The sequence below is a fragment of the Xyrauchen texanus genome, chromosome 24, assembly GCF_025860055.1.
Source record: "Xyrauchen texanus isolate HMW12.3.18 chromosome 24, RBS_HiC_50CHRs, whole genome shotgun sequence".
Classification (NCBI taxonomy): Eukaryota; Metazoa; Chordata; class Actinopteri; order Cypriniformes; family Catostomidae; genus Xyrauchen; species Xyrauchen texanus.
This window is the reverse complement of record NC_068299.1, coordinates 40,316,084-40,338,926: the sequence shown is the minus strand read 5'-3', so window position 1 is coordinate 40,338,926 and position 22,843 is coordinate 40,316,084. Positions and strand designations below refer to the sequence as shown.

At 38.3% G+C, this 22,843-nt stretch overlaps 2 protein-coding genes across 3 annotated transcripts in view; one reads left to right on the top strand and one right to left on the bottom strand.

Annotated features, from left to right (window-relative positions):
* Window positions 1-15,447, bottom strand: part of LOC127617818 (exportin-5) — an 84,338-nt gene extending 68,891 nt beyond the window's left edge. For both annotated transcript variants that reach the window (XM_052089913.1, XM_052089912.1), the window contains exons 1-16: window positions 15,212-15,447; window positions 14,788-14,909; window positions 14,634-14,706; window positions 14,413-14,550; window positions 12,212-12,394; window positions 12,043-12,069; window positions 9,727-9,912; window positions 6,419-6,495; window positions 6,302-6,331; window positions 4,923-5,016; window positions 4,762-4,845; window positions 4,536-4,661; window positions 4,363-4,453; window positions 1,577-1,705; window positions 741-856; window positions 474-629 (exon numbers count right to left, since the gene is read on the bottom strand). In XM_052089913.1, the coding sequence (XP_051945873.1) occupies window positions 474-629; window positions 741-856; window positions 1,577-1,705; window positions 4,363-4,453; window positions 4,536-4,661; window positions 4,762-4,845; window positions 4,923-5,016; window positions 6,302-6,331; window positions 6,419-6,495; window positions 9,727-9,912; window positions 12,043-12,069; window positions 12,212-12,394; window positions 14,413-14,550; window positions 14,634-14,706; window positions 14,788-14,909; window positions 15,212-15,313 (1,734 nt within the window). In that variant the 5' untranslated portion in view covers window positions 15,314-15,447. The remainder of the gene's footprint in view (window positions 1-473; window positions 630-740; window positions 857-1,576; window positions 1,706-4,362; window positions 4,454-4,535; window positions 4,662-4,761; window positions 4,846-4,922; window positions 5,017-6,301; window positions 6,332-6,418; window positions 6,496-9,726; window positions 9,913-12,042; window positions 12,070-12,211; window positions 12,395-14,412; window positions 14,551-14,633; window positions 14,707-14,787; window positions 14,910-15,211) is intronic.
* Window positions 15,448-16,105: 658 nt separating this feature from the next.
* Window positions 16,106-22,843, top strand: part of tp53bp2a (tumor protein p53 binding protein, 2a) — a 73,683-nt gene continuing 66,945 nt past the window's right edge. The window contains exons 1-2 of the mRNA XM_052089448.1: window positions 16,106-16,527; window positions 21,978-22,125. Of these exons, the coding sequence (XP_051945408.1) occupies window positions 16,456-16,527; window positions 21,978-22,125 (220 nt within the window). The 5' untranslated portion in view covers window positions 16,106-16,455. The remainder of the gene's footprint in view (window positions 16,528-21,977; window positions 22,126-22,843) is intronic.

Sequence of the window (22,843 nt, the reverse complement as noted above, 5' to 3'; positions counted from 1 at the left end):
CTGGATTGGTTTACATTAGTAATACAATAAGCAGTGGCAGGCCAGCTATGTGTATGTGAAATTAGTAATCCATGTGCTCCATTATGTTTTACCCAGAGTCAGTTATTAGAGCATCAAAGTTGACAAACTGCAGAAGATCATATGGCCCACATTGTTTTTGTTCCCCTGAATCAAATACTCAACTTAAAATTTGACATCCCTAGTTCACAAGTTACATTGAAGTAAAACTGTCTGTCCAAAACGGCACAACAACGTGTTTCCATTAGGGAAAAAGCAGCGTCGGCATGACTATTTCAGCATGTGTGTAAAACACAAAGAATAGCAAACACGTTTATGTTTTCCAATCAGCTGTGGCATGATGAACGAAAACAGTTCACATTTAGGTGTAAGCAACATGTTTTCTATTTAATTAGCTTCCTGTAAATCGGCAATCGTACATACACATTTACAGTAAGGTAAATTATATACCTCACCTTAAAGAGTACTTGAGGCAGGAAATGAGGTTGGTGTGTGACAAAGGGAAAAAGAGTGGATATGTTGGTGAGAATACAAGACAGAATGAGTGGATCTCTTGTATCATAGTTTACAACCACCCGCAGCAGCTCCAGACCCTCATCTATGGGCAGTTTCTACAAGAGACAAACACGTTCAACAAATACATTACAGAGCTTTCTTGTACACTTTATATTACCCAACACTATAATAAAAACAACAGTTGTTAGGAAATTGGTTGGTTGTACCTCCTTTTCAACGATTTTGAATAACTGTCCAAACACGCTCTCAGTAAAGAAAGTCATGGCATCCCACTGCAGCGCTGAGGGGGACAGAGCGGAACACAGATGCTCTGCCATCTTAACTACAAAAGAGAATGACATGATACAAATGTTTAAACTGCAAAGATAATCAATCTCTGTGTTATGCATAAATAAAAAAAAAATTGTTCAACTCCACATATACAAAATTATTGTAGAGGTATGTATGGGTGTTTCCAGCCAAAGGTAAGTCTAGCTGCAATTTGAATTGATTTGAAATAAAATCTGGCCCAAAAGTCAAAAGTGTCCAAAACAAATAAATAAAATGGTCTGATTCTTGGTCAAAGGGAGCTCTGTTATGTTATCACTAAAATGTTGTATAAAATGTTCTTTTTCAGTTAATTAAATTAACTTTTTTGCTCACCAGTCACAGTGGCTGGTGAAATGCCCAATTTATTTGTCCAAGTATTTGGAAAAAGAAAATGTCTAAATATAGAGAACCTGCAGAGTGATGCATTCATAATGCATGTAAAAGGCCAACTGCTCCGTGGACATGGAGCAAATAAAAATCAAAGCATCTCCTCAGAGAGTCTGAGATCATCTGCTTTGTTCACATAAGACAAAATTGCTAAATGTTTTCAGACCACTGACATAAAAGACGAAAGAGTGAAAACTCTACACGTGTTCATGTTCTGTGAGATGTATGCAAACAAGTATGATTCTTAGAAGATAATTTTTCAAAGTAGAATCACATATCCGAAAACTGAACAAGCTTTTTTGCCAATGACAGAGATAAAATTAGTATATGCAGGAATAATACTCACCTGTTGCATTCCCAGTATCTATAGGTGTACTGATCTGATACTGTAGCCATTCACTAGCAATCTGGAAGGCCTCAAATGGGGCTATTTTACAAGCCAGACGAACAGCTTCCCCCTGCTGAGACCTGAAAGCTGCATACCACACATCAAGTTAAACCATAAAAAGAGTACTATGGACACTTCATGTAAATGTTTACTTGAAAAATTCAATACTATGAAATGTAAAACTGTCTGGAACACAAAACGATCTTTTAAGATCTGCAGCCACATTGGCCAAAGTCCAATTTTCCAATATTTAAGCAGACTTAGACACACCTTTCCTTGGACTTGATATGGATTAAAATATATTTTTTATGTTTTTCTTGATTTAAAAAAAAAGGTCAGTGCAAAGAAAAAGTTACGTCACTGAAACACAGTATTAACTGACACCTTTATTTGAATTTAGTCACGTTTAAGCTGTTTTATTTAATAAATTTTTTCCACCTTTAGATGGAACACACCAAGTTTCAAGTCAATTGGATGAGTCTGAAAAAGTTAATTTTACAGAATATTCTAAATACCGGAAACATTGTCCAAGGAAGAGAATGAAAATCATGACCTCTAGATTTTTGCACATTCAAGGATTCAGAAGACAAAATAATTACATTCTAGCCTGCCTATACAGTTCCTGAGTTGTGGAAACAGCTTTCTCTAGAAACTTGTCAGTCAATCATTGTTTTGAGGAATGAAGGCTATACAATGCTTAAAATTGCAAAAAAAAAATTAAGATTTCATACAAAGGTGTACACTACAGTCTTCGAAGACAAAGGACAACCGTTTCTAACAAGGACAGTAAGAGATTTGGAAGACCAGATGTACAACTAAATAAGAGGATAAGTACATTAGAGTCTCTAGTTAGAGAAATAGACGCCTCACATGTCCTCAGTTGACAGCTTCATTGAATTGTACCTGCTCAACACCGGTTTCATGTACAAAAGTAAAGAGAAGACTCAGGGGTGCAGGCCTTTTGGGAATAATTGAGAAGAAAAAGACGTGTGATCACACACTCTTAACATAGTACCAATCAACTAGATATTGAATGCTATAGGCATACTGAAAAATCAGGCCACGACTGGAAAAAAAAGCCATTATGTTTCTGTTTGTGTAAACTGTACCGCCATCGAATACACGTAACCTTCAACTATAACCACAAATTCTATCAGTCTGGATAGTGAAGGAAAAACTCTGAACTTTTTAAGGCTGGAACTTAATGTATGCGAAATTCAGGTGCTATAGAAATTACACAGTTTTAACTTTTAGTGCATTATTTCGCTCACTTTTAGTTCCAACTCTGACTCAACATTTCTCAGTTAATTTCATTTGTCCTTGTATCTCCTCATAGTATTAGATTGTGTAATCATTTGAGCCATGAGTGTGTTAGATTTGTTTTTGGCCTGCTCAGCTAGTTGATCGACATCATTCTGAAGGCTGGCGCACATCTCCATCAACACCTCCCTTTTCTTTTTCAGTTCTTCCAGCTCATCTTCCAAAGCTTTCCTCTTAAGTCCACGCATGGCACCCTCTCTCTTGCTCCTCTCTTCATCAAGGTAGATCCTGTATATGGTCCTGGCTGATGCTACAGAAGCCAGTAGTTCACAATTGTCCTGCATTGTTAATTGCAGAAATCAGTTTATTTTTTTAAGTATGAGGCAAGTCCACATTTTAAAATGTAGCTGGTTTTGTCCTTTCCACATGTGAAAGATTTGGCTATTTGCAAATCAGGAAACATTCCCTGGAACAACTCAGAAACACCTTCATTTGATGCGTATGAGTGGTGCTGCACCTCTGCCTGCAGCGTCGCATTTGCTGGTCAAAGTCCGATCGATTTTCCTTCGGTAGTGGCTCCGCAGGAAGCGGTGGTCACTAAAGCAGCAGTTGTGGTGGTAGTAGTAGTTGCTGAAGATGTTATTTTGTCGGTCACGGCAAAGTAACTTGATAGTTAATTGCTGTCTGCCTTACAGCCGATTTGTGGCCATCGGACTGCATATGAGATTTAACGGATCCATGTTGACAACCAAACATGTAAGCAACCATGTCCTAAATTACCCACTTACCCATTTCTTTGCAACTTTACTAAATTTACGTTCTCTGTTCTAACTCTCTAGGTCCCAGCACGCCGCCGTCCAAACATCCGGCGTTATGTCAATTTTGCACCGGGCGGAGGCAATTACCAAACTGGATCCACGTGTTTATCACACGAATGTACATATTCTGCGACAGCAAATCAAAGTTATTCATTGTGAAGGATAGATTCAAAACAAATTGGTAATATTATTTTTTCAAAACTATCTAAAATGTTTAATGCCTGTAGGAATAACATTTAATGCTTTTTAATGCTATTTAATGCCCCGCGGAAACCCTGAATTACTAACGGAGGCTTGGACGCATCATTTGTTTTGAACCAGCAACGGCAGATTCAGATGGGTCGTTTTAGTTCCATGCACAAATGCTTTTTATGACAATGCTCAGTTTTTCCTCATTTTTAAAAATGTACTTGTTCATTGAACTGTTGTACATAAGCAATATCACACTCGCAATCATGCTATATGTCCCTACATAAGCACTGCTGTGATTCAGCCGCAGACATGAGGCCACAGGCAGAGTGCCATATGTAATCACAGCAGTACTGATGTAGGGACATATCGCACTCTTGCTTGTGTGATATATTTAGATTTTAACAAATGTGCATGGATGAACTGTTCACATTAAGACCAGTAACATGTAATAATAAAATATACATCATGACTTGCAATTAAAGGAGGAGTTGAAATCTTCATCACAGTCAAAGTCCACTCTGGAGAATTCACAGGCTGGACTATCATTCTTGGAGGGAAATCCAGACTGTAAAGGGCAGAAAAAGCAATTGAATGTGTATGATAGTAATTATCTGGGAAGTTCTACGTTAGGGATACACAGTACTTACTTTCACAAGATTCATCCTTGCCACTCTTAAATATTTTGTTGTCATTTGTTTAATGTCAGGATCCTTCGATAGAATCTCATGACGGAACAGGTTCCCCCATGTGCTTTGGGTGGAAGACCGTAGAAACTGTTTGTAACAAAAGACTATTTTAGAAAAATGTGAATTAAATATAAATAAAACCTCAAGTCACATAGGAGTTCACCAAATGGCTATTATGATTTTCAACCTGGCTGGGATGGGTAGTGAAGGCAAGGAGAGCTTCCATAAATTTATTCAGGTTACCAGGAACTTTCACTTCAATATCTGAACCCTAAAGAGGAACAAAAAAATCTGTATTGTCTTCTAAGAGGAAAATAAGTAAAAGTGATGCTTAAGCTTTCAGCTCACCACTAGAGAGCAGAGCTGGCTGCTCAGGGCACAGAGAACCTGACACAGCCTCTTTAAAAAAGTGTATCTTCTTTCCACAGTCCCATTTGATGGTCTGAATAGCAAAAAGAGCAGACAAGTTTATCCATCTCGAAAACAAGCTGCGCATATATGAATGAGAGAGAGAGAGAGAGAGAGAGAGAGACAGACAAAGGTGGCCAAAAGTTTGGAATACTGTACAGATTTTGCCATTTTAAGGAAATTGATACTTCAATTCACAAAAGTGGCATTTAACTGATAACAAAGTATAGTCAGGACATTACTCTTGTAAAAATAAAAAAATAAGAAAACAGCACCATGACTATTTGGAGGAAATTATTATTTTTTTTTAATCAAATCTAGACAGGCCCCATTTCCAGTAGCCATCACTCCAACACCTTATCCTGGAGTAATCATGCTAAATTGTTAATTTGGTACTAGAAAATCACTTGCCATTATATCAAATACAGTTGAAAGCTATTTGGTTCGTTAAATGAAGCTAAACCTTGTCTTTGAGTTGCCACATTATGCAATAGACTGGCATGTCTTAAGGTCAATATAAGGTCATAAATGGCAAAAATGAAACAGCTTTCTCTAGAAACTCATCAGTCAATCATTGTTTTGAGGAAAGAAGGCTATACAATGCTTAAAATTGCCACAAAAGAAAATCTGATTTCATACAGAGGTGTACACTACAGTCTTCAAAGACAAAGGACAAATGTTTAAGGACAGAAAGAGATGTGGAAGGCCAGATGTACAACTAAACAAGAGGATAAGTACATCAGAGACTCACTGTGTTCTACCCGCTGGCCTTATGGGAATAATTGCAAAGAAAAAGCCACTTTTGAAACAGAAAAACAAAAAGAAAAGGTTAGAGTGGGCACAGAAACACATTGGACAGCAGATAATTGGAAAAGTGTGTTATGGATCCCCATTGGGCTTTTGTGGGATCAGCTAGACTGTATGGTGCATGAGAAGTGCCCGACAAGACAGTCACATCTATGGCAAGTGCTACAGGAAGCATGGGGTGAAATGTCACCTGAGTATCTGTACAAACTGACAGCTAAAATGCCAAGGATCTGCAAAGCTGTCATTGCTGCATGTGGCGGATTTTTTGATGAGAACTCTTTTAAGTAGTTTAAGTTCTGAATTATTTTTTTTTAAAAAAAGGAACTTTTCATGTTATTAATGTCCTGACTACACATTGTGATCAGTTGAATACAACTTGGTGAATACAAGTACCAATTTCTTTAAATAAGATCTAAATCTGTACATTATTCCAAACCTTTGGCAACCAGTGTATATATTTGTAATTTTTTCTGTTATTTTAAACTAAGTGGTTAGTGGAAATTTACACTCACTGGTTACATAGACCTTCCCCATCTGCAGATCTATATTAACACAAAATGTAAACAATTGTTAGCACTCATCAAAACAGTATCCAGGCACTTAATGAGTAATCTGAGCAATATACTCACTGAGCAGCAGAGAGGATGCAATTCATGGCGACTTCTTCAAAGAGTACCATGAGGGGCTTCCTCTCCTCTAACTTGCCCTGTGGAGGTCCACAATATAATTTAACAAAAACACTGCACTCCCCTGACCACTCCAACAAACATAAACAAACCCTTTCCATAAAACTAATTATAGCACTACCACTACTATCACAACCTTTTAATTAATACGTTTGATAGCTTAACCATAATTTCACATAATTAAGTGCCGCTTTTCTTACTGGTAGAGTACTAGCAATTACACAAAGCTGTTCAGCCTTGATGTCAATTCGAAGACAACCCCAGAAGGCTAGATCTCCATGGGCATAGGTGGAAATTGAGGGGGGGTCAGGACCCTATCTGAGGGTTGTCCCCCCCCTAAAATATCATTAAAATATCTGTATTGTAAATAATATAATGATATACTCTTAAAATAATTGTTTAAGAAATAAAATAATACAAATGCAAACGGGGAAACAACAAAAAACCCCTTGGTGTCCCCTTCAAAAATTGCTCTTGAGAATTGTTATGTTTATCGTCACCCCCAACATTTTGATGAAATTTTCACCCCCGTCCATGGGTTCCCTATGGAATTTCCTATGGCTTTTGTAATGGCAGTTTTAGATTAATGTTCTGTGGTAAACATTACTTAGATACTTGGAAGATTTTTTTCTACAACATAAATTAAATATACAATGTCAAGTTTTGTCTTGAAGGTAGAACTTGCAGGCTTTTGAGCATGCTCAGACTGATCACAGATGAAGCCAATTGTGGCAGTGTAATTCCATCTGCTTATCATTGCTACTAGTGTGCAATCACTGCTAGTTTCGCTTGATACTTTGACAAGAAATATTTTCTTATATAATTTAATGTAAATATTGATTAGTGACATACTGGTCAGAACATTGGATTGCCGTATTGACCTTAACAGTTGACAACAATGCACTATAGTGCAGTAAATATACTGAATAGGATTGTCTATTTAGTGGATTTTCTGTAGAAACTTTGTGAATGTCATTGCAGTGCAAACTTCTTGTTTACAGTAGTGAGTCAGTTAAGGCCAGATCTCCCACAGACATGGAAAATCAGGAATTATTAGGCAATTTAAAATTTGTGATTTTGATTCTTAAAAATATTCTCCAGTAGTCATGGTAAGGTCCTGAAATTTCATGGGTCAAAAGATTTTATGAATTTATGTGTGTGTCTTTGGTCAAAGCATGGCGACATACGTACGAGTGCATGTAACTTATTATTGTTCAGAATTAATACAGTCGATGCTTCTTTTAGGGGGGTTTTAGTGTTGTTTTGCTGTAAAAAGTTGTTTTATTTTAAGTCACCATCAGGGTAATTAGTGCTTGGTTTAGTGAAGTTTCTTCAGTTTTCAAGTTGATTTAACTTTTATGAAATTGGTGATTACCAATATGGCTATTTAACTCAACTAAACAGAATTTTGGTGGGGCTGACATGAAATTTTGTGGAAATAAAAGCTGCTTAAAGAATTTCTTGCTCCAAACTTAATGTAAGCTTGTTGAACTTGGGTGAACATGTAGAAATCACTGTTATTCTGAGTGTGTTGGACTTAATTTATTTAGGGTGCTTTCAAACTGGCAGTTTAGTTCGAAACAGCCCGGTTCGCATGAAAAATTGGTAATGCGAAAGCAATCACACGGACCAGGGTGCTCACTGCGGTACAGAACCAGAGACTACCTGTAGGAGGTGGTCTATCTAAACACCTTATAAATACAATATATTTATAAATACTATTATAGGTTATAAATATAGGGTATAATAGGAGACGACAGTGGCAGTAACTACACCTTGGACACAAGTGTGCGCAAGCGTGCAGTGTAAACAAAGAAGCAAATTAATTCCTTGCAATCAGCGGTCTCCTCAAAAAACACTGTTTGCGAGCAGCAGCAAGCCGCCTACCCTGGAAATCTGATGAGTTATGCCATGAAGTGCTCATATACACAGTTGTAGTTCACTCTGCTGTGCATAATGGCACCAAAAAAAACTAAAAGTATTATGAGTTGCGTTCACCATGCATGTATGTGATGTGCAAATGGACCGGGGTTCGATAGAATCAAGTGAGTGTGAAACCAGACCAACACTACAAAGGGTACTGGGAACAATCGCACTCGGAATTGGACCACAGCAAACCAGGTGACCAGGGTGAAAGCCCCATTAGTTAACTGAAAGCACAGACAAACTTCAATTGTTAAGTTGAGAGAACTAATTTGCCCTCGAGTTGAGAACTTAGTCCTTAAACTGGTTGCCTTTCAACTTTCAATTTTTTATAGTCCAAGGGAACCCATGGCAAATTATCTTTCAGGTTTTTGGACTTCAACCTGAACAGCTCTATTAATTCAGGAAGAACATGCTCTCTCTGTATAAAGCCACTGAAAAGGTCTTCCAAAAGCGGCGGAGCATACATTGACTTTAATAGTTCAATTGTTGAATACAGTACATCCCTTTTATAGAAAGTTAAAATCATTTTATTTGTTATTAAATTAACCGGTTATAGTGAGTGTAATAAAATGTATGAGCCACAAGATGTAAAATAGTACCAAAAGTATTCAAGTTAAATATCAATTGTGTGATCTTTGGCAATTTCAACCTTTTTTCACTCCTCTCTTTATTTAGCCTTTTCTTTGCTCCACTTAAATATTTTCCATTCATCTTTCAGGATTTATGTCATTTAGAAAATGAAACTAGTGGGCTACAGTAAGTCAAAAAGCAGACTACATCTGCTGGACGAATCAGTAAACATTCAACAGTTATTTGTTTTTTAAAGTTAATTTCAGAACTCCTGATGTGTGGGTGTGGGTAACAGCAATTAAATGCCAATTGGTACAAGACTCCATTAACAGCAATAAGTTGCATTTAAATAACCAAGCAAAAACATTTGCCTAAATTTCAGAAGAGGAGATGAAGAGTTTTTATGATGTAAACTCAGAAGTGACAATTTCAAATCAAGACATATTTATTTGTATAGTACTTTTCATAACACGCATTGTTTCAAAGCAGATAAACTTTTGCTGTTACAGAAAATAATCCCGTAATGTCTTAAGTCCTCATTGAGCTGTTCCCTCAATGCAAATATAAGTTATCTACAGTATGTGTAGCGCAAGTCTTGTTTTATACAAGTAAACCGAGTAAATGTTGGTGGGCAATGTATAAAACTAAAGGATTTTGTATGAACTAAGATTAATGATTAACTGTCTATGAATTACATCTCGAATTGACTGTGGAAGTGCATGTAGATGCAGTGTCCTTTTTAGTTGGTTACTCACTTTCCTACTAATGGTAATGAGCAGACACTCTGCAGCCTCCAACTGAAGCTCAGGTTCACTCAGCAACAGACACAAGATCTCCAAAAGACGGCAGTTATCATTAGTGAGGTGGCCCAGAGCAACCCAGTCAGTGTAGCCAGCCAGAGTGTTAAGAGTGGCCACAGCAACTCTCCAGTGAGCTTTAGTCTGCAGGTAAAAGCAAGAAAAGAGTGAAAGTCAGTCATCATTTACAGTGGGGACAGGTGGGTCCATCACTTTTTGACATGGCCAGTTTTGTCCCCACCACTTTTTAAAGAAGCTTGTATCAGGGTCCAATACAGAGGAAATAGCTACAGAAAAATAGAAACGGAAACTCCAGCTTCATCAGCAAAAGTTTACATTTCATTCTTGTGTGTAAGGAGAGGCTGTCTGCATGACCTACAGAAGCAATCTTGATTTACTCAACTAAAAAGCTTTTTTGAGGCAAAAGTATTCACATTAGACCAATCAGTCACACTTTCTAATTACTTGTTGATCCATGTATTTCTCCACTGATGGGCCGACAGTGCCCAGGTGAGGGACCATGTAGGGATGAACTTAGATGTAAAATATTTATTTGGTTACAGACCCTTCTCAAGCTCCAAGATCTATGATGGGCTAAAGGTCACTTAGGGTGGGCCAAACAGTTGGCACTAACAGGAACCAGAAACAAATCTCACAGCAGCAAAAGTGCCCAATAGGAAAACCACCTTAGATTATGCTGGTACAACAATTATTTAGTAGCTTGAGATACTGTATACCAAAGGTAATCAGTTAAAGTTCCATGAGTTTCAACCTCCAAATGTCCTTCCTAGCAAAGGTCTAGACAAATCACAACTTAATAATTTGAGAAGCCAAAATGGCTGGTACTGCAATGGAATAATAATGTTGCAATGTGCATTTTCTGGTTGGCAGCTATTGTACTTTGTAAAAGAAAGATACAATACATTTTATAGTCAAATCAGTCTCTCCAAAATGGCTACTTTGTCCAGTATATATATATATATACACTGGACAAAGTAGCAGTATACATATATACATATATATATATATACACAAAGATCCCCCATTTAGCCTTAACAGACTGTAGGGGCAAGTGCTGTTAGCGAGCACCTATGAAGGCCGGAACGGTACACAAGGGGGTGGGTGGCCAGCACCACGCCCGACCGCCTTTTATCTCCCCAGTGGCAATGTTTACACACCGCACCAGGTACTCATTTTAGGCTGAGTCGACCTAGGGGAGGCCCGGGACCGGTTCAGATAATCGCCACTGGTGTTGGCCATGAGCGGGAATCGAACTCAGGTCGCCAGGTTCATAGCGCAGTGCGCTAACCACTACACTACCGCTCCCCCTCTATATATATAGACACACACACACACACACACACACACACACACACACACACACACACACACACACACACACACACACACACACACACACACACACACACACACACACACACACACACAAAGGCCTTAACTAAAAGAATGGGGGCCCAGTGACACAGTAAATGCTGCAGAAGAGAGATCTTCTACCGAAAGAATATAATATTTTAATTTGTTTATCTATCAAATGCACATTGATATGAATATTAAAAAGAAATTTGAGTGCATTTAAAGATATTTAATGCACTACCAACTACAAAAAAGTACTATTTACACCATAACAGGTCAGCATACTGCTTGCTATTTTTAAATGGTCTGACTGACAAATATTCTAATTGCTTATTCTCATTATTAACAGCTGACAACTCCATACTAATTAATTAGGCCTATTAGTAATTTTAGAGTGTGGTTGTCTCTTAACATCATGTCAGAGATGATGTCATCTCTAAATTAATTTCACAATTTTTACAAACATTCCATTTGTTTATTATGATTTTATTTAAGGCTGGTAAAATGCTGGTTAAAAAAAACTACATTTACTAGAACAAATGATTATACTCTAAAAGGCACTCAGGCAGCATGTTAATGTTTCCTATCACAAACCTTGTTTTCATGGCTCAGCTGAATCACAAGTGTCAGACTGGATGTCAGACAATTGAAGATAGTTTCACTTTGTGCGCTGGGCACTGAGGCACAGTCCAAAACTGTCCGCACCACTTTTTGTTTTAAACAAAGTGACACCCATGGTAAAGTTAACCTTCTCAGGCAAATACTAGATGCTCAGTGCACAGTGAACAGAATTATTTAACAGAATATTTACAAATAAAAGGTAGAACAAAAGTTATGCATGAACTGGAATGACCTCCAGCCACATTATAAAGCTCACTTATGAATACTAGCAAAACTCACCTTTGACTCCTGTCCAACATCGGTTTTCTAGAGAACAACATGGAAAAATTCACTCAAATCATGTGAATGTCTCAGTATTACGTTACATACATACAACAAATTAAGATAAAATCACCGTAATACTTAAAACATGCTTTGCCATGTGGTTATAAATGTACAAAGAACTAACCAACTTCTGGTACTCGTTTACATGGAGCTGCAGTATACCAAGCAGGAAGGTGAAGATGCTGTCCATATTCTGCATGAGGGTTTGCTGGATATCTCGCCGTCTTTGACTGGGTAGCGTCTGAAATGTGATCACATCCTCAGCCAACCGCAGCAGGACAAGCATCACAAGTTCTGTTTGAGCATCCTGAAGAGAATTAGGGAGGATGTAATTGTTTAATCAAATAGTAAATTACTATTCTAAGTCTTATTTAAAAATGTTAAATAATTGCAGGGAAGTCATTAAAGGTCCGATCTACTGACCTTTATTGTGAGTCATGGGCATGGTACCACCAAATGGCAGCAGGAAGTAAGGCAATTTTAGCAGACTTTGAAATAGACCTATTGTGTTTATGTGAATTGCTTAAAGATTAATGGCCCACAATAGCTGCATAAATGTTATCATCCCCCATTACCAAACATACAGCTGAATTTTCATCGAAATCATCCAATGTACACAGAAGTTATAAGGAACTTCATGTTTAATATTTTTGCCCTTAATTTATTGCCTCGCCATGGCAACACCATTTAAAATATAAATAATCTGTGCGCAATTTAGCATCTTCAATGTTTTTTTTTGTTTTTTTCATAATGCTGCCCAAGTTTGGTGCAAGTCACATGAATCCCCTAGGAGTAATCAAAAGTTCAGAGACTGTTATTTTCACAAAATGCACATTCAATCCAAAATAGCCGACTTCCCAGTCGTGTGGCGCCATGCAAGGGTGTGTAAATAACAAGCTCTGAACACTGTGCTAGTTTTCAATCCTTTTGGTATCATAAACCGGTGAGTTTCGTTACACCTTGCTACATAACTGTTCTAAAAATGTCAACATGTCAAAGAATTAAACATCCTCGGGATCTTGAGATATTAAAAGACATTTACGTTCTGAAGCTGATACCACAGACCAGGTACTCTGGTTTGGAAGGTGTGATGAGAGAAATTCAGCAGCAACTGTCGAGCATGTCTGTAATGCTACTGAAAGTGGTAACGGACCTGGAGGATCTTGTTGTAATATGTCGAATGATTTTGGTGATGGAGGCGAAGTTCTCTGAGTTGGTTACAAGAATCTGGGATGTCGAGAGATTATCTGGAGTAATCAGAGAGGGAATTAGCTGCTAACCCACTAGCGACCAAGAGAGATTAGGGACGCATTTGAGAAAAACTGGAGGATTTGGAGAAACGTAGTCAGCGAAACAACATCCGAATTGTTGGAAATGAGGAAGGCCGAATATGGTGAAATTCCTAGACAAGTTCTTTCCGTGTCTGCCCGACATAACAGGCCATAAGCTGGAAATCGAGTGAGCTCACAGAGTCCAGGCTCACAGCCTCTGATCAATTCTGGCCAAATTTCTGAGATCATCCGATAAAGATGTTGTGTTATGGTTGTGTTACCTCACCGATAAAGGATGGATTTCTTGGGGGAAAACACCACAGCATTTTCTTTTTCCCAGACTTTGCGAATTCGATGAATGATGGATGAATCTGCATGTTCGTTGTTTTTATGCTTCCTATTGGTTGGAGTTTGTTTTGTGGAGTATTTTTAGCAGGACAGAGGTAGGATTAGGTCATCTGCTTCACTCACGAACAGACGGCTCACTGAAATTCGTTCGACTGTCCGAGGAAACTGAAGAGATTATTTTTTATTTTTTTTTTTTGGTGCTGGTCCCCTAGAGGCTGGAGTTTGTTTGTGGAGGAACACACCTTCGAATAAATCTACACAACCTTTGTGTTTATTCTGCCTATTGGCTGGAGTTCGTTTTATTGATTATTTTGTGTTATGTAATTGTGTCTCACAAAATTTGTATAGAAGCTTGATTTGAACAATCCGACAGCAAATTTGTTGTGGGGGATCTCGGTACATGGACCAAAGTGGAATGTGGCCTTTATAATTGTATTTTTGACACACAATCTAATTCTTCTAATATGTCAAAATGTTGTAGTTTAGATGTGTATGTGCATTCTTGTTTTTTGAAAGCATACTTTATTTCTATGTTGTAATTGTTGGTGACCACTGTAGTGCATGTTTGTGTCAGGTGGGGGGAATGTTCACGGGGAGGGTTTTAATGTATATAATTGATTCTGTATTTTATGTTGTGTTCATTTGCCTTGTGAATGGAATCAATAATTTTTTATTTATTTTTTTATAAATAAATAAATATATATACCCCCATAGCAGTCAAGGCCTCCATCTCCTTTAGCATGTCAGGCCAGTGCTGAGGCCACTCTCGTTTGATCATCTCCACTACTATGCGTGAGAGAGCATCTTTAATGTGACATTCCTCCTCCAAAATTGGATGTGTACCCTGCAACAGGCCATTAAGTCATTCAATGAGAAATAAATCTTCATAAAATGCATTGAGAAAAATTTAAAAATGTTGTCGCTCACATTTGACAACAGCTCCATGGTGCAGTTTTTCAACAGCAGCTTTTCCTGCAGTGGCATGTTATTCCACCGAAACCTGTTAATGGAAAGATGCGTTCAATTAACGCTCACTATTTCCACTAAGATGTGCACATACTCGATGGTTTCACACACTTACTTGACCACATGTTCCAGTATCTGCAGCCCAAAGTGTCTGACCACTGCTGTCTGTGACTTTTCGACTAACTGAAGACCACAATCCACACAGAAGGGGCATTTCTCTTTGAACTCTTCAATAAACTACAATGACCAGGAGAGAGAATATTAACATATGGTTACCAAAAGGTACATGTGGTATTCTGTGTCTATGAGCATATCATGTATTAACTAAATCATCATGTCGCCAGCAACTGGAAATCAAAACTTAAGATTTGCTCGTTTGTGTAACAGAAAATAAATATTAACTAAAAATAATAGAAGTACCATTAACTGGGGCTGCTGAAACAAATTTTCTTCGCAATTGGTTTCCATAAATGTGTATTTACTAATAAATACATTCATAATAAGTATTTAATCGTATTCGTCACTTGTCGATAATTCACCTTAAGGGCCTCCAGGCGGTATCTCTGACTGGATTCTGCATCCATCATCACATTCACAGCCTTTATAAGCTCATCACACATCGCACGCACCGCTTCGGCCATGGCTTTCAAACACGTCCAGAAGTTGGAATGTAAATCAAGGTAAACAAAAACCAAGAAATAAACCGTACCACAAGCTTTGTTGCTCGTTCGATCAGCGTGTACGAATCCACAACACACAAAACGTGGTAGGTCGCCTGAGGAACGCCTCGATCAAGATGGCGGAAGTGACATGAGCTATGGGGATTGTAGTTTTTGACAGCACACTAATGTTTGATGGGATTGACTGGACTAAACTTTTTTTTCTGTCAATATGAAGAGGAAGATTGCCTGTTTATTTCCTTTCAGTCTATTACAAATAAGATTAGATAAAGGAGGTTCAGTAGTACAAATGACGACAGTATTTTCATTTGTGGGCAAAACTTAAAAATTATGTAATGAAAGTACATAATGATATTACACTTTGACAAGAAATACTTTTTAAAAACAAAATATGCGGTTCTTTAATGTATTGTTAACCTCTTTATTTTATTAGTTACAATGTAGACCTGGGCATAATTTTTTATTTAACCACCAATGTCCAGATTTACTTTTCGGAGTTTTTCCAATCTTACAGACTATTAAATGATAATAATAAAAATAATAAATGAACCAATTATATGCTCTATGTTTCTAAACAAATTGTTGTGGGGGTATGTTACAATACATTGTTTATTACAGACTGTACTTGTATTATTTTATTCTGTACCAGTATCGCATTATTTACAATCCTATTCTAACAACAAAAAGGAAGCCACAGAACGAGTTAGAACGAGGCTTTCCGGAGGGATGAGTTTTCCCGTGTGTGACGTCACAGTCTATACAGGCAACAGGCTTTTAACGAAGGCGGAGAATGGCACAGACATATTTAAAGAAAAAAAAAATAACAAAACTGTAGAATATTGAAAATACACTACCACTTGAACTTGTCATCTAAATGCTATAATCCGTTTTTGGTAAAGAAAACCGTTGAGATTCGTGATCTCTGTCTTCCGATGTTCCCTAAAATACACTCGCTGAAGGAAAGTTTAGGAAGGCCTCAGACTTCACACCGTTTGGCACGTTTTATTTGACTAAAGACGGATTGCTACCTTTATATAATTTTTCGCTTTAATAAAGAATAAGACAAGAAAACGGTTGGTAACAAATAATTGTATTACAGTCGAATGACTGAAGTTCTATCTGGACGAAACTCGCGGTGGAAAAACAATCTGCTACACGACGCGACAATGATGCCGGTGAGTAGAGCGAACTTTGTGTCTAGTTGCTCTCTTATGGAACAAATGATAAATTACATGGGTTACGCGTTCTTCATGTTTATATCATCATTACGGCAGGTTTTTCAAGTTTCCTGTCGCCACACTTTATGCTGGTGATTTGTATTTGGTGAATACCAACAATTATTTGACGAATCATCATCAGTGCATATATAATGTTATGTATGTATATAATATGTATCGTATATAAACTGTATGTATAGTGTATATATACTGTATAGTATATTACATGATATACCATCTCTCCTTTAGCAGTTGTGTTTGAAACTATGTACAAGTAGTATAGTTGAAAGGACCATATAACTTATATGCAGCTATTTATACTATATACTATATATTTTCTTGTACGGTGAAGGTTAGCAGTCCTTTCTGCTGTTGTAACGGGTCAAAATACTGTAATACCAACATTTATTTGTATTTGCTTATGTATTGTCTTGAGCTTTTCGCTCCTGATTTTGTCCATTTGCTGACTTAGAACTTCCACCGAATTACTCAAAGTTCTAATGATTTAACAGCTTATGTCAGAATGTTAGATAATCAAATAGTTTTATTTTTACATAGTGGGTACAGTCATTTAGTACATTTTGCATTAAATTATGTAGTTTTTAATTAATGTAATTCGTTTAAAAATAATGTAATTAATGTAGGTAATTAAAGAGAGGAGCATGTCAGTGTGAGATGTTAAGCATGACTAATTAAAAAATGTATTTAAAAGGAAAGGAGGGCTGATTTTCACTTCAAGTACTCATTGCTTTTCTTTGCGAGTTTTCACAATTTGTTTTAAAGGTTTATTGACTTTAAACTACAATGAACTAAGCATTCAAGAGTCACGTCACATTTTTGTAGGTGGCTTAGTTTGTGAGCATTTTTATTTATTTTTTGTAATTAAAAAGTTTTATTGATTCCTACAGTAAATAAAGAAAAGCATATATCCATAGAATCAACATTTAAACCCCACAATTACCCCTCCCAATCCCCAACCCCGCCCTGACCCTCAACAAATATTCCTGGGGTCACACATGAGTGTATACACACACACTAAAAAGCTAACATAAAAAAAAAATATATATATGAGGGCCTGGGTAGCTCAGCGAGTAAAGATGCTGACTACCACCTCTGGTGTCGCAAGTTAAAATCCAGGGCGTGCTGAGAGACATCAGCCAGGTCTCCTAAGCAACCAAATTTAGACGTAGAGTCACATGGGGTAACCACCTCCTCATGGTCTCCATAATGTGTGGTTCTCACTCTCGGTGGGGCACGTGGTGAGTTGTGCGGAGGATAGCCTGAAGTCTCTACATGCGCTAGGTCTCTGCGGTAATGTGCTCAACAAGCCATGTGATAAGATATGCGGATTGAAGGTCTCAGATGCAGAGGCAACTGAGATTTGTCCTCCACCTGAGGCAAGTCGCTATGCCACCATGAGGACTTGGAGCGAATTGGGCATTCCAAATTGGGAAGAAAAAGGGAGGAAAAAAAAAGAGAGAAGAGAAATAACCCTCCTCCTTTTTATGGGGTGCCCCAATCCATTCACATTCCACGTGGAGTGAGACAGTCCACTCATATTAACATCTAACATTTTGATATTTAGAAAAAAATTATTATGTGTCAAAAACAAAATAATAAAGACCACAAAAAAGAAAAAACATGTGCATTAACCCCACGCACGACAACGCCAACCAGTCCATGCCTCTAAACTCAAACAGTCTATGTACGCTGGGAGAGCCCCTGCAACAACTTTGCTTTCAAATTGCTGAAGTCCGGTGTTTCTATACAAAATTTGTAAGACAGAATTACATAACAGAAGAAAATCTATTGCCAATAGGCGGGATAAAAACAATGTGCATCCACATAACTGTCCCGAAGGTGTGTATTCTTCAAAGGCGCCACCCTTCCCATCTCCGAGCACCACTTCTGAAATGAGGGCACTCCAGCCGACCTCCAACCCCTTAAAAGTATCTGTCTGGTGATCATGACACTGGTTAAGACCCAGCTCTTTATCTGTCTATTTTCATACAATTCTATACAATTAGAGGGGGTCCAATGGAACTGATGTAAAATATTGAATTGTATTAAGTTCACCCTTGCATCTCTAGGTGCAGACTTTACCTTTTTTAGAATCCTAGCCCCTCCAATTCAAAGTTTAAATCTTTCTACCTTAATCTTTTGAGACAAGTTGAAGCTCTGTCTCCCAGACTCTTAATTAGCTGGGAGGGCTGCAGTAGGTCAGGGTATTGTCTCAAAAGATTACGGTAGAAAGATTTAAACTTTGAATTGGAGGGGCTAGGATTCAAAAAAAGGTAAAGTCTGCACCTAGAGGTATTGTCAGGGTATCTTCCTGGGACAGTGTCATGATCTGGTCCTTCCTGGTCAATTCTTGCCTTGTATAGTTCACAGCACAGAACATCTTAGCTCAAAGATGGCGCCGAGTATGTCTGCTGCGTCGCGGGCTCCGTCAAAACACTGCAGTTTATTATTTGTTTTGTTTACAGTTTAGTTTTTTGTCTTGGATGTTGTCTGCCTTATTGTGTACGACAGACAAACGCTTTTGGACATTGGTTCGGCAATTACACACCGAAAACCGGACTTCAAAGTGTATCACACACTGGACTGACAAATATATTCTCTCTCTCTCTCTCTCTCTCTCTCTCTCTCTCTCTCTCTCTCATATATATATATATATATATATTTTATATACCCTTACCCTTATTTATTTTTTTTTGTATGTGTATTCTATATTGGGTGTATTGTTTACTGCACATTGTGTTGTGTAAGTATGTGTACATTTGTTACGTACGTTGTGTAAATATGTTGTTTATTGTAATTGGTACTGCTGTTATTCAGAATTGCACACAAGACTTTCACCTACTGTTGCATTTGTGTACACAGTAGTGTGACAATAAAGTGATTTTGATTTGATTGATTTGACGCTGTATAGAGAAAGTTGTGCAGAGCACAGCAAGCAAAAACAATGTTGTCCAGAGAACGAAGAAGTGTGAGATATGGTGAAATTACAAGACAAGCTCTTCCCGAGTCTGCTTGACATAATGGGCCACAACTGAAATTGAGCGAGCCCACAGAGTCCTGGCTTAGAAATCCACTATCAATTCTGGCCAAATTCCTGAGATCATCCGATAAAGATCTTGTGTTACCCAATGCAAAGAATAAAGGAAGGCTTTCTTGGAAGAACCACAGCATTTTCTTGTTCCCAGACTTTGCAAATTCAATGAGAGAAACGTGATTGATTCAAGGAATGCAAGAGACACTTACATCAGGAGGGTTTAACCCCAAACCTCTACTGATCAATTTTAAATGATTTGCCATTTTGAGGAGGAATCCTCATTGCTGCTTGCAGCTATATTTTTAGATTATTTTACTCTGAATAGGGGCACCCGTCGGAGTTGCCCCCTTACCCCATTATTGTTCCGTCTTTCCCTGGAACAATTAGCAGCCGTGATAAGAAAGGAGGATGATTTTCCAAAGGTGGTGGCGGGAAGTAGCGCGCATAAGCTTTTGATTTATGCAGATGATATTTTATTTTTCGTCTCTGACCCAACTAGATTTATGCCTTGCCTCCACAGAATTATGAATTCCTTTTCTAAATTCTCAGGAGACAGAGTTAATTGGTCTAAATCAGAAGCTTTGTCTCTGACAGCGTACTGCCTAGTAACAGCTTTTCAGCCGGGTGCCTTGCTGTGCATATATATCTAAAGTGCATCCGGAAAGTATTCACAGCGCTTCACTTTTTTCACATTTTGTTGTGTTACAGCCTTATTCCAAAATTTATTATATTCATTATTTTCCTCAAAATTCTACAAATAATACACCATAATGACAACTTGAAGTTTGTTTGAAATCTTTGCCAATTTATTAAAAATAAAAAACTGAAAAATCACATGTATTAACAGCCTTTGCTATGACACTCAAAATTGAGCTCAGGTTCATCCTGTTTCCGCTGATCATCCTTGAGATGTATCTACCACTTGATTGGAGTCTTCCTGTGGTAAATTCAGTTGATCGGACATGATTTGAAACACACCTGTCTATATAAGGTCCCACAGTTAACAGTGCATGTCAGAGCACAAACCGAGCCATGAAGTCCAAGGAATTGTCGGTAGACCTCCGAGACAGGATTGTATCTGGGCATGGGTACAGAAAATTTTCTGCAGCACTGAAGGTCCCAATGAGCACAGTGGCCTCCATTATCCGTAAATGGAAGATGTTTGGAACCACTGGGACTCTTCCTAGAGCTGGCAGCCTGGCCAAACTGAGTGATCAGGTTAGAAGGGCCTTAGTCAGGGAGGTGACCAAGAACCCAATGCTCACTCTGACAGAGCTCCAGCATTTCTCTGTGGAGAGAGGAGAACCTTCCAGAAGAACAATCATCTTTGCAGCACTCCACAAATCAGACCTGTATGGTAGAGTGGCCAGACGGAAGCAACTCCTCAGTAAAAGGCACATGACAGCCAGCATGGAGTTTGCCAAAAGGCACCTGAAGGACTCCCAAACCATGAGAAACAAAATTCTCTGGTCTGATGAATCAAAGATTGATTTCTTTGGCCTGAATGGCAAGTGTAAGGTCTGGAGGAAACCTCATCACCTGGCCAATACATCTCTACAGTGAAGCATGGTGGTGGCAGCATCATGCTGTGGGGATGTTTTTCAGTGGCAGGAACTGGGAGACTAGTCAGGATCTAGGGAAAGATGACTGCAGCAATGTACAGACATCCTTGATGAAAACCTGCTCCACATCGCTCTGGACCTCAGACTGGGATGAAGGTTCAGCTTCCAACAGGACAACGACCCTAAGCACACAGCCAAGATAACAAATGAGTGGCTATGGGACAACTCTGTGAATGTCGTTGAGTGGCCCAGCCAGAGCACAGACTTGAACCCGATTGAACATCTCTGGAGAGATCTGAAAATGGCTGTGCACTGACGCTCCCCATCCAACCTGATGGATCTTGAGAGGTCCTGCAAAGAATAATGGGAGAAACTGCCCAGAAATAGGTGTGTCAAGCTTGTAGCATCATACACAAAAATACTTGATGCTGTAATTGGTGCCAATGGTTCAACAAAGTATTAAGCAAAGGCTGTGAATACTTATGTGCATGTGATTTTGTTTTTTATTTTTAATAAATTTGCAAAGATTTCAAACAAACTTCTTTCACGTTGTCATTATGGGGTATTGTTTGTCGAATTTTGAGGAAAATAATGAATTTAATCCATTTTGGAATAAGGCTGTAACGTAACAAAATGTGGGAATTTTACATAACTGGGAATTCTTTCCAGATGCACTATATACAAATTATTTTAATTAAACATGATGATAGTGACGTCTAATAAAGTAGTAATTCTAATAGTTTTAAAATTATAATAACTTTGCTCGTTTTTTTATTTTTTTTATTTTTTAGATGTTCCTGACCGTGTTTCTCAGTAACAATGAGCAGCATTTTACTGAGGTGCCCATTATCCCTGAGACGCGGTGTTGTGATGTGGTTGAGCTTTGCAAGGAACCGGGTGAGATCAGCTGCCACCTGGCTGAAGTGTGGAGAGGCTCAGGTGAGAATGTATATGAACACATGTAAACTAAACTATGCTGGCTGAAGAATAATATTATTTTATGTTATTAAATATTAATATTATAGTATTACTAACCCTCACAAATATTTGACTTGTGTCAGATTACATACTAACAGTTATTTTCAGTTTGATATCAGACTATTTAAGACTGGTCTCAAACACAAATTACCCGAGTGGGGCCACTAGTGTTATGGGTGCGGGAAGCAGGAGAAGGCAGACGGGTGGTTAGGATCCAAATGCGGTTTATTTAGGAAATAACAAGAAAGCAAAACACAAAGAAAAGTCCACAAGGAGAAAAACTAACTCAAACACAAAAGAACACACAGCGGGTAGAACAGACAGCGAAACATCCACGAAGGGCAGGGTAAGCCTCGAACGAACAAGGGGGACAGAGAGAGAGAACATAGGCATGAACATGAAACGTAAACGTGCAACGATACAACGAACGACAAAGGAAAGGGAAAACAACAGGGTTTAAATAGACAGACACGGTAATAACAAAATCACGAACAGGTGCGGACAATAACGCTGTGACAGCGGTGATGAGGGCCGGGAAAGACGGGAAGTGTAGTTTATACAAGGACAGTGAAACACGGAGCGGACAACAAGGAAAACGTGACATGGAACGTGATCAGTGGAGAGTGAGACAGAAAACACGGGGCAGACAACACGGGATCGTAACAACTAGCTAGGTGGT